Source organism: Sebastes umbrosus, chromosome 24 (assembly GCF_015220745.1).
Source record: "Sebastes umbrosus isolate fSebUmb1 chromosome 24, fSebUmb1.pri, whole genome shotgun sequence".
Taxonomy (NCBI): Eukaryota; Metazoa; Chordata; class Actinopteri; order Perciformes; family Sebastidae; genus Sebastes; species Sebastes umbrosus.
The window spans coordinates 3,602,949-3,621,205 of NC_051292.1; the positions used below are offsets into that span (position 1 = coordinate 3,602,949).

The window sequence follows — 18,257 nt, forward strand, 5'->3', positions numbered from 1 at the left end:
TGTTAGTTGTAGTCAAATTAACACCACGTTTTTACAATCACACAAAGCATGTTGTTTCCTGTCACAAGGAGGTCCTGGTTTTAGCGTTTTTCCATTAGTAGTTACTCATTTCACTGCTAACAGAAGGAACACCCTCTTATTTAGTGCCATAAAGCAACCAAGCAGAGATGGTACACAATGTTACTTATGTTATTTAGTAGTTTATTGATGTTTAAATGCAGCACTTTTATCAAGACAGTCATATAACCCTTGGTTTGTGCCATAAAGCAACCGAGCAGAGTTGGTAAAACACAATGTACCGACCAACAGATGCTGACATTATTTTATAATAGTTATCTAAAACAATCAATCAATCAATTTGGTTGTAGATTATAGATGTTTAAATGCAATACTTTTATCAATAGTTATAGAATGCTTGTTTTGTGCCATAAAGCAACCAAGCAGAGTTCGTAGTGCACAATCTAAAACACAATGTACCGACCAACAGATGCTGTCATTTTTTTTATAATAGTTATGTTATCTAAACCTCAATGTGGTTTATTGATGTTTAGATGCAATACTTTTATCAAGACAGTTGTATAATCCTTGTTTTGTACCATAAAGCAACTTCTGCCTGAGTCACATCAGATAAAGCTCCCATGATCCCACACTACCTCACAAAGTCCATCTTTTGTTATTTCTTTGATTGAGAGACGGCAGAAATGACATACTGTGCATTTAAAGAAACATCAGATTTTGTTGTACTTATGACTGAAATGTTATGTATTTCACTCCTTCCTGTTTCCTCAGAGAGATGAGAGGATGTTTCCCAGAGAGCCCTGAGCTGGAGGTAAATAGCGTGGATGCAACCACTGTGACTTCCACCAGCCAAAACCACACAGGATCTATCAACAAACCAAACCACACGGGATCTATCTCTCTTCTTATCTTAACGTGAGGATGTTTTCCAAAACTCTCTGCAGCACACATTAGTCAAAATAACTGCACGCTTTCATGAGCACAAAAGGAATCGTGGCACATTCTCCGATAGCTGATTTTTTTCAATGCACAATGGAGAGGAACTCAATGGAAGTTAATAGACCTGACTGTTGTGACTGGAGATCAGATAGAAAATGTAATATTCTGAAATAAAGCTTTAATAAAAACTGCTGTTCTTGCAGCACAAGACAAATTAGTGCCTGAGAACTCACTTAACAACAGTGGTAATTAGCTATTATGCAAGACTGAAACAGGCTCAGCTCTTAAACACAGCTAATTGCTTCGAGGAATGCAGATAATACGCCATTCAATCCAAATGCCAAGAATACGTGTCACAAGTGCTATAAAACACCGCGAATCCATGTTGTGAAACCACTAACAAAAATTGTTGATTGCAACACACTATGTCTGCAGGGAACGCTTAAACCCATTACGCTAAGTATTTTCTTAAAATAAGAGCAGTAGACAGCTTCTTAGCTTTATATTTAACCTTGAATGCACCAGAGAAGAAACATGAATGATGTGTGGAGAAGGAGGCAGTGCAGAGCTTAGTGTGCATGGGAATGCAGCTATGAAACGACCTTGAGGGAGCGTCAGTAAAAGGCGTCATTAACCCATTCGATTAACCTCGTCCTCTCATAAGCTCCATAAAACTGATGCATGTATTTTAGCCGGGCCCGGACTTATGCGCATGAATCAGGAATGGCGTTTACGGGACTCGGGAGACGAGTGTATCCAAAGCCAGACAGACTTAGTGAGTCTTCGCCGGGATAAACTAGCAAGCGACGGAGTCACCTCCTTAACTAATTGCTTCAGGGAGCTCATCATCATCAACAAGATGCTACGCCATGGTGTTTGCAATGCGCAAGGCATTTAGTGTGCAATAAGGACGCCATTCTCGCATTTGGCGTTTGGTAAATATGCTACGTTCAGCGCTAGTAACGGAGAACAAAGCGAGAAAGATCGCTTATGGCGGGTAAGAGGGGAGGCGGATGGCTCCAACAAACACAGGACTTTCAACCAGGAGACCGGTGTTTGAGATCGTTGTTTTTGTTGTTGCATTAGTGGACGTTTGTCACCTGTTTTTTGGTGTTTTTAGTGACGTTTGTGACGTGTTTTCCGCACGTATTTTACTTAGTTTACTGGGCACTGACCAAGCAGCGGTGTTTGGAGAGTTGGGAATGTGAATGTGTTGTACCATGACGTTTTTCTTAAACCTAACTAAGTGGTTTTATTGCCTAAACCTAACTATAGACGTTACCATAGTTTTGTTGCGTACAAATGACACACGAAAAAAATTGCGTCCTCATGAGACAAGGAATGTCCTTGCTGTGAGATTTGGTTGGAAAAAACACAAAGAAAGTCTTAAGAAGAAAAAACTGTTTTTCTCAAAAACTCTAAATTCCAGTAGTGCCTGAAGGTTTCCGATAAAGGTTTCACGGATTGATTTATTTACCCCCTGACGGCTCCTTTGAGATATGTCAGAGTCTGGACTCCTGGGCCGTAAAGTGACCTCTAATGGACGGATTAGGCAAAGTCATTCACTTCAGAGGGCACACAAACATACTTCGGGGGTGTATTAGATCTCTTTGGAGCTTAGCATGATGAAATTATTGCATTAGACCGGTCAACTTATCCAATTAAAGTCGTAAAATGCACGGCTCTCGCCCAAGCGAGACGGCGGATCCTCGGGGCGTTGCAGGGCTTGCGGGAGGCTATCCGCCTCCTCATCGACAGAACAGGCCTCGCCACATACTTGGGCTGAGGATTACAGCCTTTCATCTGACTCAGACCGCCGGCAGCACACAGGCGTCTTTGAGGCAAGATATGCCTTGTAGTAACATCAGCAAGGTCCAGATTTGTAAAGCTGTTTGCCAGCTTTGTGCTCCTGTGGTCTTTTTCTCTCCTAGGTATACACTCGCACATTTTTTTTCCTCTCTCTTTTTTTCCACTTGTTAACTGATTTCCAATAATAAATATATACATTTGCATAAAGCAGCATATTTGTCCACTCCTATGTTGATAAGAGTATTAAATACTTGACAAATCTCCCTTTAAGGAACATTTTGAACAGATCAAAAATACTAATTAATACCCTAATTACTACTTTTACTCAAGTAAAAGATCTTCCACCTCTGCACTTACGGGACAAAACTGGTCCATTTTAAATTCAGCCCACAAGCAAATTCACTTACACAAAGAAAGTCCTATTACCTATAATCCCTCAGCTAAGCGCTCATCTGATCTGACCTCTACTTTCTGCCGTCTTCGCAGCGCCGTTGCTCTATGAACATGACAAATAGCTTATTGATCAGCAGATGTCGTCGCTAATGTTCTTTCGGCTTGGGCTGCAGCTGCAGCCGCCTGCTCCGCCTGCTCCACGCAACCTGTCCTAAGCCCCCTGGATCTCCAGCTGAGTCCCCCTCCCAGTCACCCTGAGCAGGGCCCCCCTGCCTACCTCCTCAACCCTCCCTGTCCTCCAAGGTGTGGAAGGGGTCACAGACAAACGCCATCTGCTCCGACAGGCAGAAAAAAGGCAGGTGAGTCCGGCTTCGGGCCATGTGACCTGATACCGACCACGCTCGACCCACTAAAAACAAGGTCAGGAGAAGATTCAGGGGAAAACAAACACCAGCTCAGCACAAATCAAGAGTGGGGGAGAAGAGTATGGAAGCAGGAGAAAATCTAATCTACATTGTTTTAATCCACAGGGAAGATTACAGAGTCACGGTGCCTTGACACAGCAGCTTGTCAGAAAGAGGTCATGCAAACTCACTCCCAGCCTGTCATGCTTTTTAACATCCATATGTCCCTCCGACATGTCTGTCACTCAGCACAAGTCTTTAATAAACTCCCTTTTCCATCTAACTTCCATCTGTGTGTCAGGGCCACCACTAATGAAAGCTTTAAGAAGACATTTAATCATATTTAGAAGCACTGCAAACAAATGCTGAATTACCGGGGTCAGCGTCCTACTGTACGCCGCTCCTGCCGTTGCCAAATTTGGATTTGCTCCATCTGATGTTGACACTGTGCCGCTGAGCTTTTGTTTCCGTCTGTCAAGGACGTGGCCGCGTTGAATAGAGGGAGCAGGAAAGCCCGGCCAACGTCCCACTGGGGTTTTGTGCTCCGTCAAGCAGCGATGCTGCGACCGAGCGCGAGGGACTGTCTGTGTGTGTGTGTGTGTGTGCATGGGGGCTTTAGGATGTTGAGGATGCAGCAGATGCTTCTGACATACAATAAAAAAAAAGCTGGAAACTATCTTCACGTTTTCATGTGATTCAAAATATTTCCGTTATTAAACACTGACAACCTGTCCGACGGGAAACTGAAGCTGTTGTATCCATCTATCCCCTCGTCAAAGCCACCAGACTCCATTAAAAAAACAGCAATTTTAATATGAGGGGGTTGCTGGTCCACTGCTGCCTCGATCGGTTAGTTTGTTTATGCTATTGTGTGATTTTGGTTAATCCGAACTAACCCTTTAAAACACCAAAGTCACACAATAGCACAAACAAACTAACCGATCGAAGAAACAGTAGAACAGCAACTCCCCGTGTTCTGCGAGGTATAAATTACTGTTTTCTTCAATGGAGTCTGGTGTCTTTGGCGAGAGCATAGATAACAGCTTGGAAACAAACTGTATAGCTGTCTGACGGCAAGGTAAACCGGCGACAACCCCGTTTCAAAACACCCGAACTATCCCTTTAAGGCTCAGAAAAGGAAAAAAAATACTAACCACGATAAAGAAGAAAGTCCTGCATGTTCATTTAACACGACAGGGATGTTTGATATATCCTTACTAATCAAAAAAAGTAGTAAAAAGAGGTCATGATTGTCAAATCTGTGTACTTCCCCAGTGTGAAACTACCCCATAATACGCTACAATGAGAGACATGAATGCAGTGGGTCACTGGGTCATGAAGTAGGGATGCAGGGAACCGGAGGAATGTGAGGGCTTCTCTTTCTCCTACTGACGGATTGATGGGCCCCATATTCTGAGGGGTGGAGGGACACATCTACAGCGCCGTGAGATGCTGCTTAATAAGGGGAAGGAGGCGTTGTTTTGGAGTTGCGGTCTATGTTTTAGCCGAACAAAAGCCTTTGTGAAGTCGTTTATCACTGTCGATGCTTTGAATTGACCAACGCTGAAAAAAGAAATGAGTACAAACGCAGCCTGGTGGTTTGTTGTTTTTGAAAACTGTGTGTTTCAAAGCACTGTCTGGATATGTGGTGGTTTCTTTACAGTTGCATCTGTGCAGAAGTTGTAGACAGAAGGAAGCTCAATGGAAGCTGTCTTCATGTTTAGCCCTCAGCACTAACCCGCATGTGATGGACTCTTATCTGATCCTCAGTTTAAAAGGGATGCACTTCAAATGGAAGTTTGAAGGAAGTTTACAGCAGACAGCTTCTCTCTCTGGGTGGAAATAAATCCAGTTTTATTGTGACAGTACAACACCCTCAGGACGGCGAGGCAGAGGCACATAACCGACATCTGAAATCGCACGTTAAACGTTTCTCGATGGAAGAGATACTCGTGACACAATGCAATTTGAGCTGCACTCACCGCACATCACAGCATACGATACCATACAATACGATACAATACACTTTATTGTCTTTTCCTGTGGGAAAATTTATCTTGGACTCAAGTGCTGCACATTATCAGCTGCCTTCACATCAGCATCAATAAATAAAAACATTAAAAACAATCCACATATACACCAATGTAAACCACAAACAACATATATTGCACATTACAACATATTGCACAAGATCTGCATAAAACAGCATAAATAAGAGATAAAGATACCATGATGCTATTGCACAAATCTACAGCCTCAAGAAACGTTATTTAAAATTGTGATGGAGCTGATAGACAGCCACTCCAATCAACTGGAGTCATTACAAGTTCATGGCTTTGAAACCACTTGGTCCTCAGACATTTTGGTCTTTCTAAGTGGTCATTAGGTCACTCCGGGTGTCACCAAAGATGACTCCCCTGTCTTATAAAGAGGGGTGGGGAGGGTCATTCCTTTACACATCACTTCCTTTATTGAGGCGCTGCCCTGGCCTAGTAAAGGGCTGGTCAGTGGTCACCCATCCCCCCCTCCAGCCACCCACCCTGAGACCCCTACACCCCTGTGTCCCACCCTAAGACCCCTACACCCCTGTGTCCCACCCTAAGACCCCTACACCCTTGTGTCCAACCCCCAGCCCTTCTCTGCTCACTCAGGGGGAAAATTACTTTGAGCCGGGGGACTACAGCTCCATTGAGATGGAGAGAGGTTCGTACAAAAGAGGGTGAAGTTTAAAAAATTGTCTCCTCACTGGAAGCTTGAGGACGATAGGAGCACGGAGGGGACAAGGTCATTAGATTGGCATCTCCATAAGCTCTTCATTCCCATTGTGTGGGCGACCTCCATGAGAAATGCCCCCAGTCAACCCCTCACTGGGACCAGAGTCTCCCCCTTTTGTCTGCCACTTTTTAGTGCTCTTCCAGCACAAAAAGCATTTCTCAAGAACAGCGTACAAAGCTTGTCTCCAGCTCAAAACCAAACAACATTGTTCTGCTGCCTGTGGTCGGGAATGGATTGCAGGCAGCTGCTGAAGTCCTCCGGCAATAAAACATCTGCCCCAAAAAAACAAGAAGCTCTTACCTTCGGACGTTTCGCCGCTCCTCGTCGAGCTGTTTGAGGAGCTCGTCGATGCATTTGTTGGCGTCCATGTACTCCTGCAGGAAGAGTCAACAATGGAGTCAGTGTCCAGGTTAATAGCAAACACAGGCAGATTCAGCATGATGCGGTAAAATCATGTCTGGACTGTGTATTTCCTCCAATTTGTTTTCATAGATGTGTGAAGAACAGTGACGCGGAACAGAAGTAGGTTTGAAAAGGTGCGATTAATCAGTTTCTCTCTGCGTGTAACTCCAGAAGCACCTCTTGGTAACTTCTAACGGCTGGCCCAGAAGCGAGCACAGCTGTGTAATGTCAGCTGGGAATAGCCCACACTCACAAAACGTGCGCTACTGAGTTACAGCGAGGACGAAATGAGCTAAGGCGAAGAGCAGAATGGGGAAAACAGATGTCAGGATTTCTTGGCTACGGCCTAATGATTTGCCTCTTAGTGGTCCGACTACATAAAGCAGAAGGGGGAAGTGCAACTGTAAGAAATAGGCCACATAGGCACCATACCTCAACCATCTGGGTTTCCAGACATCTGAGGTCTACCTACAGTACATAACACAGCCAGTTGTGACTTGACGCTGTCAGATCAGCGTGGTCGAAGTTTCAGACTAATTAATGAGATGTTAGCGTGACGGCTCGTGACGCATCTCCTGAGTAAACGCTTATCTCGGTGGGACAGATGCTCTCCATTGATTTCTAGACAGTCTGGTCATGTGCTCGCAGTGTAATTGAATGATGGGGATTCCCATGAAGAGGTCATCAGGCCAGGAGGAAAAAAAGAAGTATCTGTGAGCCGTTTCTTTCTGAGCCCTCTGCCTGAGCATCTATTTTCCTTTTGCTGCTGTTGTAATCTCACGTCTCTAATTAGTCGCTGGCGAAGATAAAAACCCGTCTGTGAAACACAAACAGATTCTTTTCAAAAAGAGCTTTTGAAACGGCAGGAAATCGACAAACAAACACTGTGCCTGCAGCAACTTTTCAGAGGACCCCCGTTGTTATACCCTGACGTGCATGAGCACAAATAACAGTTAGAGGTCTATATGGAAATGCAACGAGACAAATCAAAACAAAACAATGCATATTTCAGGGGAGTTTCTGTGGATTGCGTGGATAAAAATAACAAGACATAAAACTACCAAAAACAGAAACACAACCAACAACAGCCTCGTTACAAAAAATGCATTCTGGTCGCACAAAAAGGTGAAAGAACGGCACGATAATGTGCAAGGAAGTGTCATTTGTACACCATGTAGTCTGTTCTGACTGCAATGTGAATGCGTTAGTGACGTTTGTGACATGTTTTCTGTACTTATGTTACTTTGTTTCCATATTTGACTTAGTTTACTTATTTTTAGCCCATCCAGGATGTTTTTCCCAAAACCAAACTAAAGGCTGGCCCACACTGAAAGATTTTTCAAATCTTACCAGATGTGTAAAATGTGAGAGAGGCCACACATAACGACACGTTCTGTTAAGTTTAACAGTTGTGTTCCTATATAGTGTGAGGAGAGCAACGATTTAGACAAAACATCACACCACACACTAACAGATTCATCCAGGAACAACAAGAGTACCGACTAAAAAAAATCTCGCAAAGTCTCTCACTCGTGTTGGTCCTCCATTTCTGCTTCACGTTTTGTATTCGATCATGCATTAGCCGCGGCCGCCATGGCGTCATCAGCTGTCCTCGGGGTTCCCCACACACAACAGGATATCCCATCATAAATATTGAACATGTTTAATATGTACGATTTGAGATCCGTGCGTCCAGGATGGACTTCTGAGCCGATCGGGGATGTAAAAAACATTCTTAATATATCTGAAACCAGAGGAACATCTGGAAAGATAATCTTAAGAACCATCAAACATCAGGGCTTTGCTGACGATTGTCGGGGATTGGGCTCAAAATCTGTTTCATTCTCATGAAGTGAAACCGCATAAGTGGTTTTGTTGCCTAAACCTAACTGCAGACGTTACTGTAGTTTTGTTGCGTGGCCTACAAACGACATACGAAAAGCTTAAAATGCATCCTCATCGTAGGTTTACAGGTCACTCTTCAAGCCCTTTAACACAGCTGAAGAACTTCTAATAATTAGCTTTAGAAGAGATCTGACCTCCCTACAACCCGCCTACAGGGACACACCAGACTTAAACTACTCCTGCTATCACTACATGAGCTTTTTTTAACCTGTGGCCTTGAGAGTAAACTCACATTAGTCCAGATGTTCAGAAGCGGCCGGTCTAAATACAGTAAGTGCCGTTGTTTTGTCTCCCCGCTCCTCCCAGGGTGCCGCTCTCCCACCGCTGCCTCTCAAGCAATTATCGCACTTAATCCCACATCTGAGACCGCCACTCCAAAACACCCATCACCACCAGCTCGCCCCTCCATGCCAGCAGAACATGGCAGAGGCCCAGGCGTCCTGCCGCGAGGCCAGTCAAGGGCACTCTGGGTGACCATTAGGCAAATCGGGCCGACGCCAAAGCAGCAGACAACAGATCGATGCTTAACAGCGTGGTGCCACGTTTTCCAATTCCTGTCATACTTTCCACTATTCAACAACGAAACATCAACTCCTAATGTTTTCATCATCTCTTCCATCATCAATAATTTTACGACAAATCGTTCGTGTTTGGAAAGCAACCAATTGTTAAACAACGGCGCCCCAGAGCCATCTGCTCGTCTCGGAGTGCCACAGCACGCAGCCAGGACGCCACTCACACCCGAGCTGGAAAGCCATTAGCGCTCAGAGAAGTTCCCAAAGTTAAATTTACACTGTCGGCTCCAACTGCAGTTAATCAATACTGACAAACCACTGCAAATCATGCTCATGTTGCTCTTCTGAATTCGTCCTGGCTGGATGGGATGAAGTTGGTTGCTGTGTGAGTTTTGCAGAAATATCAGAGACAATGGTGCAACAGCGAGGCTTTGTGCATTATTAATTACACAACACAGTTGCTTCATTCTCACCTCGCCATCTCATCAAGAAAAATGTGTCACCGTCTGGGGTAAAGCGTCTGTCTCCGAAGGACCATTAGCAACACAATCCCATAATGACCCCGGCTGCAGCACAAAGGGGAACCTTCTTCGTGAAGGCCTCATGTCAGGGGAAATATTTACAGGCCACATCAAACGTGAAGTAAAGCTGCCTAAGTCTGTGTTGTCATCGCGTAGACCTCTCCTAATGACAGGGCACTGAAATAATCCCCGGCGCACATGGAGGAATGCTGGGAATGCGGCGTGCTTGTTGTCATGTGAAATATATGGGGGGGGGGTATTTAAAGCGGAGATTTAAAGCACGTATGTAATGCCGCGTGTTATATCTTCAGCCAGGCATTATTTCTGATGGTTTTATGGCGCGAGTGAAAGCTGCGGCGTTCCCACGAGGCCCAGGTACTCACGTGTAGACTGAAACAAATTTACTGACTTTATCGGAGGTGTATTTCTCAGGACCGAGGCTCAACAATTCCTCACAGTGGTTAAAACGTCCGGAGAGCTGTAAGCTCTCAAGGAGTACGTAATCACCTCCAAAGTTCACTAAATCATGACGATCCTAATATGCTTTTGCAGAAGACGACGTGCACTCACAGAATCGACCTTCAGGAGACTTTGTGGTGAATGAAGTTGAATTAGCTTCTGATCGAACACTTCATGTTAATTATATATAACAATGATGTTTTCTTGAATTCAATCTTTAAATGTGTCTGTTTTCATGCCAAAGAAATGGATTTGATTTCCAATAATTGTTATTTTTCAGGGTGCAAACATCTCTAAAGCTGTTAAACAAGTCGCCTCTCCGTGTCGCGTCACACACACCTAAACCACGCCGTAGCGCCAGTAGCTCCTCACGGGGCGCTGATTGGTCCTTGCAAAAACTCACTACCCGACGACCTAACCTTAACTATTCAAGGTCAACGTCTAACCTTAACAATCTTGCGATTGTTTCCCCAGTTTGCGGACTCCCTCCAAGACACCTAGACCATGGATTTTCATGTGTAATGTGATCCAGCAATTCTTGCGTGATCTTGTGGCATCGCAAGAATCCAGCTGCGTTGCAAGATAGACACTCTACCAGCTGCCTACATACACTATTTACCTCTGTAATGGCAATATCAAAAGCCATTTTTAGGTATAAGATTGAAGGCAGGGTATCATTTCACAACATTTCACTAAAAGCCAGTATTTGACACGGTATAGATTTTTGCAGTTCTGGCGTGAGCTCGGTTTAACCTGGCAGGTAATGTGTTTGCTGATGTTGCTGCTCTGTGTGACCGCAGCTTCCCGGCTGATGTTTATCCGGCCGTGTTTACTCATGTGTGTGAGAGCGTTTGATAAGGAGACACTCGGTAGCTGCAGAGGAAAGAGCCTCCCAGTCCCACATCCAGTCCATCCAACTGCTCATGTGCCTTCATCAAATATTAAAATATGAGCGCCGTCCCCCCGCTGCTTTGGCACTGAGGAGCAGGGAGGGGGATAAAAAAGAAAACCCGTTAAAAGCCACACAAACAGACAGACTGACGAACCAAATCTGTTTAAGATCAATGCTCCAGATTTTTCAGTCATAAAACATCAGATGCATTATTCATCCTCCTTTGCTCTTCACACATTCTTGGAGACTAAGAGGGCTGGAATCACATCCTAGACGTGTCTGGTTCTTATGTAGGCCTCTTTGGAGTTGCAAAAAAACAAATAAACCTAAAGCTTAGATAAAGCTGTGACCTCTTGGTGTCGAGGTCAGGGTGCGTCGCTGCGAGGACTTCCCTCCGCCACCTTGATGTGTCCAGAGATCAGAGGCTGGCGTTACAGATAAGACACCTTGCAGAGCTCTGGGGATAGGACTCTGCCAAAGACAAGGTCACGACCTCTACCCACTCTATCCCCAGCCTAGCTCTGCTCGCCACATACCGATGACATGCCAGCGTGGCCTCTGGGACCGTAAAACCAACTGAGCTGCAGGTCTGACAGAAAGCGGAGCTCCCACACGGACTACCGCCGGTCAAAGGTTATGCCAATAGAATGTAAGATTTCTTTCTGGGTGTATATTTTATGACACACTTTGAGCGTGAATTATGACAACGACCTCTCAAGGTGTTGGAGATATATCACATCTGATATGACTGCTAGTCTTGGCCTGCTGCCAAACATACGGCAGCCAAATCCTCCGAAGTTTATGTGCACGCCGTTACCAGAGACGTATGCGGAGCAAATTTAATCAGCATCAGTGAAAAACGTATTCCCGTATGCCAATATAATTCAGAATGACTGTGATGCTATCGTAGCGAGGTAATGAACTAATCAGTATGACTAATGCTTTCTAGAAACCTGCCTCTGCTTGATCTCAGCCTCGGTTAAATTCATTAGTCTTATCAGCATGTTTTTGGAGGCTCGGTGCTGATGGTGCTTCACTCACAAAGACCTGGTGTCACCGTATCAGCCCGGCCATCGAGCTCTCATATCCTCAGAGCCTGATAACTCGGCTTTTTATCAGCGCAGAGGGCAGAGATGTTCAGCTTAATACGTGGGATTTTTCAATTTGGGGAAGAAAGATACTGAGATCTGTCAGCTTGATCTGAACAGTATGACATGGAGTCAGGGATGGAGGTGATCCTGGATGTTTTTATCATCTAGTCTTGTAAAGAAGGACGACGAATGTTTCCTGTATCACAATGAGTTGATGGATTCATAAAGGAAATTGATTGATTAAAGTTTGCCTAACCGTAACCACAATCTTTCCCGAAGTGTTTTAGTTACCTAACCTTAACTTTAGGAGCCACATATTGTATTTTTCTATGTTTATAGTCTCGTTTTTTAGATGCATTTACTTAACACAGAGATAAATACATTGCCTTTCCTGTTGCTGCTTCACAATAAAAGCCACCTGAATGCTTTTAATGTGAAGCCGCTGCAGTATGATGCTCCGCTTGCATTAGCAGCATCTTAACACAGATCTGACACAGCGTTAAAGGGGGCATGTCATGAAATGCATTTGCTCGTTAGGGTACATCGCCCACAGCTTGAGATCTACCTTTGCAAAGGTGCAACATATTATTCTCACAAGCCAATCAGAGCAGACTGGACTTTTTTCGGGAGGCAGTCTTAAAGAGACAGGCGCTAAAACAGAGCGTTTCAGACAGAGGGTGAATACAGGTATATTCAGACAGCAGGCTGTTCTCACACACTAGTTACACCTACACAAAGTAATGCACAGAATCATCTATCATCTCTCAATTAATCAATCTATGTTGACGACTAAATACCTCTCAGTTAATGAACCGTCTCTCAGTAAATGAAGCTGAAACTGAGCTGAGCATCACACTGCTTAATTGTACCCAGAACCTCAATGAGAGAATCTGTGGAGGCTCACACAGTGGCCTTATTGAGTGGAGGACATCGGTGTAACCAATGCCTCCAGTGAGCAGGATATTCTTCATCTGCCTACCTGCCCCGAACGGAGCAGAGTCGGGGAATATGGATTACTGGAGATACAAAAGGCCGCCTGTTCATCATCTAAGGAGAGTTTCAGCAGTTATCTGATGTTCTTCCTCCAGCAGCACCTACGGCCCGACCCAGCCCAAACATCAACACCTCGCCACCGTCAGGAATCCAAATCCCCGCAGATTATCTTTCCAAACATTAAGATACGTCCAACGCTCAAATAGCCCTCCGTCTGTTCGGGCTTCTCCTCCTTCGCTCTATGGGTCTGACAGAGTGGGCCATTCATGCCTGTTGGGAACAGTGGCGAAGCTGTTCGCCGCGCAGATCTCACAGGGGAGGGTTGAAAAAGTAGCCGAGGAGTGAAATACATCGGAGCTGACATCGCTATTCGATCACTTCCACAGAGCTACCTGTGTGGAGGAGCGAGGGACGGTACCGCGGACCTACACGACTGCATGTATGTGCAGTTCTGAGTCTTTAAATCGATCGTTTAGCCGGTTTTATCAAATGTGCAGTAGCTTATATTTAAAAATAAAAGCCCCAAACCTGCTTCATTTTCTCTCTTTATCTTTATTAATATTTCTCATGCACACAAATATTTATTTTTCCATTTCCCTCTGTCTGTTTCCTGTGTCTCTACTATCTCTTTGGCTCTCAGCCTCAGTTTTAAATCTGCAAAAACACACGCGAGGGAGGAGCGGTCGAGGAATGCTGCTTTCAGGAATAAAAACAAATACACAGTGTGTCCACGCTGATGTTTCCAGACAGGATGGGAATCGAGGAAACAGGGAGCGTACATGGGGACGGGGGGGGTGGAGGTAGGAGTCTGCGGTGCGACGCGGCCCCTGCCCAGATTTTTTACAGGCCTGGGGGTTGCTGGGTTTTATTATCATCTGGGGGCCAATATTCAGCCAGGTGTACTTGGAAAGGGAGGGAGAGTGGTGGTGACAGACCTGGCAACCCAGAGGAGCACGGGGGAAATAGAGAGGCTGCTGTACGACAGAGAGAGAGACAAATGCAACAAAGAGAAGGGAGGACATCAATAATTGGAAAGAAGATAAATCCTCTCAGAGGATCGCCAAATTATTGACTTTCTGAATATACAGTTACGGAATCATCATATCCAGTTTCATGTTGAAATCGCAGCATTGAAACTCCTTCCACACTTACAAATCTGGGTTTAACGATCAATAACTTTCTCATAATTCGTACGAGTTTGCCACGTTAGATTCAGCAAACGCTCCTAACTTCAGATAACTGTGTAAATGACCTGCGTAAACATGATAAGTGCATCCATGATAATTGTAAATTAGCATAATTAACGCCCCGATGATACAATATAAGGCTATGCACGTCTCTAAAGTAGCCCAAAAGCATGACTGTGCTCATATTTTAAGGTGTAATCAATGACAACATCAATCAATAATACCTGAAACACTTTCTCAACAACGTCCAGACATCAGTAATCCCCGAAACCAAAAGAAAAAGAGACAAAGGGCATGGGAGAATAAGAGTTTGTGAAGGGGCAGATCAGAGCAGAGGCCTGATACTAAACAGATGTTGGTTGGTTCACAGAGGGGAAGTCGGGCTTCTGTTTATGCAGGCTTTGACAGACGGGCGCCGCACCTAACCGAGCCACGCTGCAGCGAGCGCAGGGAGAGTCGGCTGATCAAGTAGCAGCGACTGTGTTCCTTCACGGGAAATTAGGCACGTTATAGATTGAGTAAAAGGCCCTCAAGAGGATCCATTCAGCTTTATCTGCACTATACAGCTCGCCTCTCCAGCGCTTCTCGCCTCTTCTCATTACAGTTTGATGGCGAGCTTTGTGGCATCACGTTGGCCGTAGTAGTTTTTATTCCAGCTCACTGGTTTGTTAAGAATCACACTTAGATAGTGTAGAAATTTACCTACTGTGGTAAAGTTCAGCTGTGAGGACGACAAAGTCTATCCAGCAACGATCTCGTGACCTCCAAGCGCGTGTTTTCACTGAGATATTTCTTGCCTGAGTCACTTTGTCAGATTCGCTGACATTTCACGTGCATTAGCTCCAGGCTTCGGCTTTATCACGGCTTCTCCTCTGTTTAATCCACAGGCTGATTTATTGACGGGGGCCTGTCGGAGTGTGCGCCGAGTCTACCGAACCAGGTGCCGGGCAGATGTCGAAGCAAAGCATTAATGTCAGCTTCTGATTTTCCTTTCTCTCCCGCCTCGGGATGGGGAGTGGAGATAGCGCCTACAGGCATGCAGGGAACCATAACCGGGGAAATGGTAATGTGACAAGAGGACGCTGTTTGTTTGCGCACCTGTCATCCCCGAACCCACCTGTGCCACTCATGCTTATCAGATCCATATTTCCTATCTGAGCCGACAGCGACGGAGATACGCTGAGGTCTTTTTTAAAAAATGGGGGAGGTAGATGAATAATAAGGAGAGCGGTGAAAAGAGATGGGTTGTGGTGACTTTTGACCTCTACTGCAGGACTCGGTGCAACGAGTATTCCCGTGGTCATGAATTATTTCTGGGGTTGATCGCCGTGTTGTTGCTCGGCGCATCCTCCCAGACAGACTGCGGGGGTGGCGGCAGCTTCAGGGTTAACACAACAGGCTGGTGGCCAAAGGGTTGCCTGTTTGAATCTAAAACTGTGCGTGGGGGGGGAGTGAATGCACACAATTCCATAAACAGATATGTTCCCCTGACCAATGGAGTTAACCAGTAGCCTATATTACACACAACAGCCCTGGCAAAGGTGGTGTAAATCTAGGTAACCTCCACCCCCGAGGCATTGCTGTAAATAAGAATGTCCTTAGTGAACTTGCCTTGTTAAATAATACATGTTAGGCTTGTTTTGTGCATGCTCACTGAAGCTCCAGTCATAAATTGCCGTGCTTTTGGAAGAAAAAAAACACAGTTTGAGGATCACAGTTACTGAATTTTATACTATTTTTTCACCAAAATTAGCGTGCAAATGCAAGTTTTTTAATCACAAGAAAACACGCTAAAAATAGGCGATATAGACTCCTTTCCCATTGTCAGTAGATGAGTATGTCTTTTATGTTTTTTTCTGGTGTGTCGCGTCCGACCAATGGTGTAAATATCAACGATGCAACTGGTGCAGCAGCACAGGGGCCCACAAACCGCCTGTGCACTAACAGCAAGCGTGCATCCGTCTATAACATCGGACGCTGAATCCGTTAACATGCACTTCTGTTACGTCATGTAAACAAACCACGTACAGTCAGTAGGCTATCTATCAGCTGTGCGCTCGAGATCAGACTGGAGACGTAACCACTTATCGTACATTTGTACAGAAAACACACATTTTTTATTGTGATATTTACTGGAAATAAATGATCTCCCTCCAGCCAGCTGACGCCTTATTTAGGTTTTTGTAATGAAATGATGACGTGAATAAATAGAAACAGGGAGAGGGTTCAGTGATTTCAATCTATAGCAATGTAATTGTTACCTTTCATATGATACATCTCTATATAGATATATATCTGTACATTTGTCCCCCTTTCACATTAGTCATTTAACCAAATCTTGATCAGCGCAGCTTTAAAGTTAAGTACAAGCTGAACATAAAATCTTTCTTGAGTTCATTTTGACACGTATAACTTAAAAACAAACCCCATACTTTCATCCCATACGTAAGCATGAAACCGCCCTGTAGGGCTTCCACGTGTATCTACACTTTTGCGAGCAGCAATCATTTGTGAAACGTGACGCCGCCATCATTTGCATATAAAACCGGCTCCTGTACAGCAGTCAGACTCACAGGAAGTTGTTTTGTTCTTATATTTCAGCGGAGCAATTTCGTCTTGAAGAGATCCTCTACTTTGGCTGCATCCATTTCACGGGTTAATGTGAACAAAGACCTCTCAGTGCGGCGGCTCGCCACACTCCGTCATGTGATCTGAGAGACGACTGGGAGTCCAATAACTCAGCGGCATAAAATATTTAAATCGACCATCATCGACTTCTGAAAGGCATTATTGAAGCCTATTTTTACCGTCGGGGCTCATCCAGGTTGGGAAGGAATTTTAATATGAATCTGAGGCCAACCGCACGCTGTATTTACACAGTTAATGGCACTAAATCCTTGTTATCATCTCAAGTGGAGTCTTATTTTTAGCAGCCATATTTGTTTTATTTCTTCCAGATGGGAGCCGGGGAGGAATTTGACATGAGTTTCTGTTTAAGCCTCTCAGACGGGGTGACATCAGTGGACTTGAATACTCTCTTGTCACGGGATTGAAACGTATTGGATTTCTCTGTGTAAAGAACTGTTGAGGCCCCCGCCAAAAAAATATAAGTGTCAAAGGTCTATCTGATAAATAAATTAGATTTCCTTCGTTACTATAACCGAACAGGAGCCTCAATTCACATATTTGTTTGCGCTGAAATGTGGGCTCCATATCCGGAGACGTTTGAGATATTTTAGGATCAGAAGTGATAATTCTGCTACTGTGGGAAAATGTCGCAGTGCAAGGACCTGAATTTCCTCTGCTTAGGCCAGCTATTTGCTCTTACAATAACAACACTGTTCTATCATTATTATTTGTTTACCCAGCTAACCCTCTTTATCTGGGGCAGGCCCCTTTTAGCCAACGCTCTCGCTCATTCCCTGAACCCTGTGGAAGCCGTTTCTCAACCAACGGGCTGATTGAAGTGAGTGGCGGCTTCATTCTGAGGGGTCACAATGGCTCACCCATCAGACGACCCCTGACCACTGAAAGCTTTACCTTCATGGTATTATACAGCACATGTACAGTATAATACCATGGCATTGTACGGGGCACGCTAGAGCGTTCTGCATTGTTCTGCTTGGAGGTCAGAAGTTGGAACGACCACATCGGTCAGATTATTTATGGAGGTCAACAGACAAGATATCCACTCCATGGTAGGCTAAAAATATAACTGTCACATATCTTTAGTTTAGTTTGTTTTGCATTCTTCATTTTTAAAGTAAAATGATCAACAGATTAACCCGTAATGGAAAATAACTGTCAGTTGCAGCTCGATCTAAACACTGAAACTGAAGATACAATAGAGAGCTGCAGGAATGAGTCCTGAAACCCGTAAATGATGTAGCATTTTTGCACATCCGGTTCCCTCGTCTGGAAGTCAACGTTTTTTTTTAATGGATTTTTGGTAGT

The 18,257-nt window shown here is 44.6% G+C and overlaps 1 protein-coding gene across 3 annotated transcripts in view; it reads right to left on the reverse strand.

The window, feature by feature from the left end:
- LOC119483492 (nck-associated protein 5-like) overlaps window positions 1-18,257 on the reverse strand; it is a 131,958-nt gene that overhangs the window by 81,034 nt on the left and 32,667 nt on the right. For all 3 annotated transcript variants that reach the window (XM_037761629.1, XM_037761630.1, XM_037761633.1), the window contains one exon: window positions 6,639-6,712. In XM_037761629.1, the coding sequence (XP_037617557.1) occupies window positions 6,639-6,712 (74 nt within the window). The remainder of the gene's footprint in view (window positions 1-6,638; window positions 6,713-18,257) is intronic.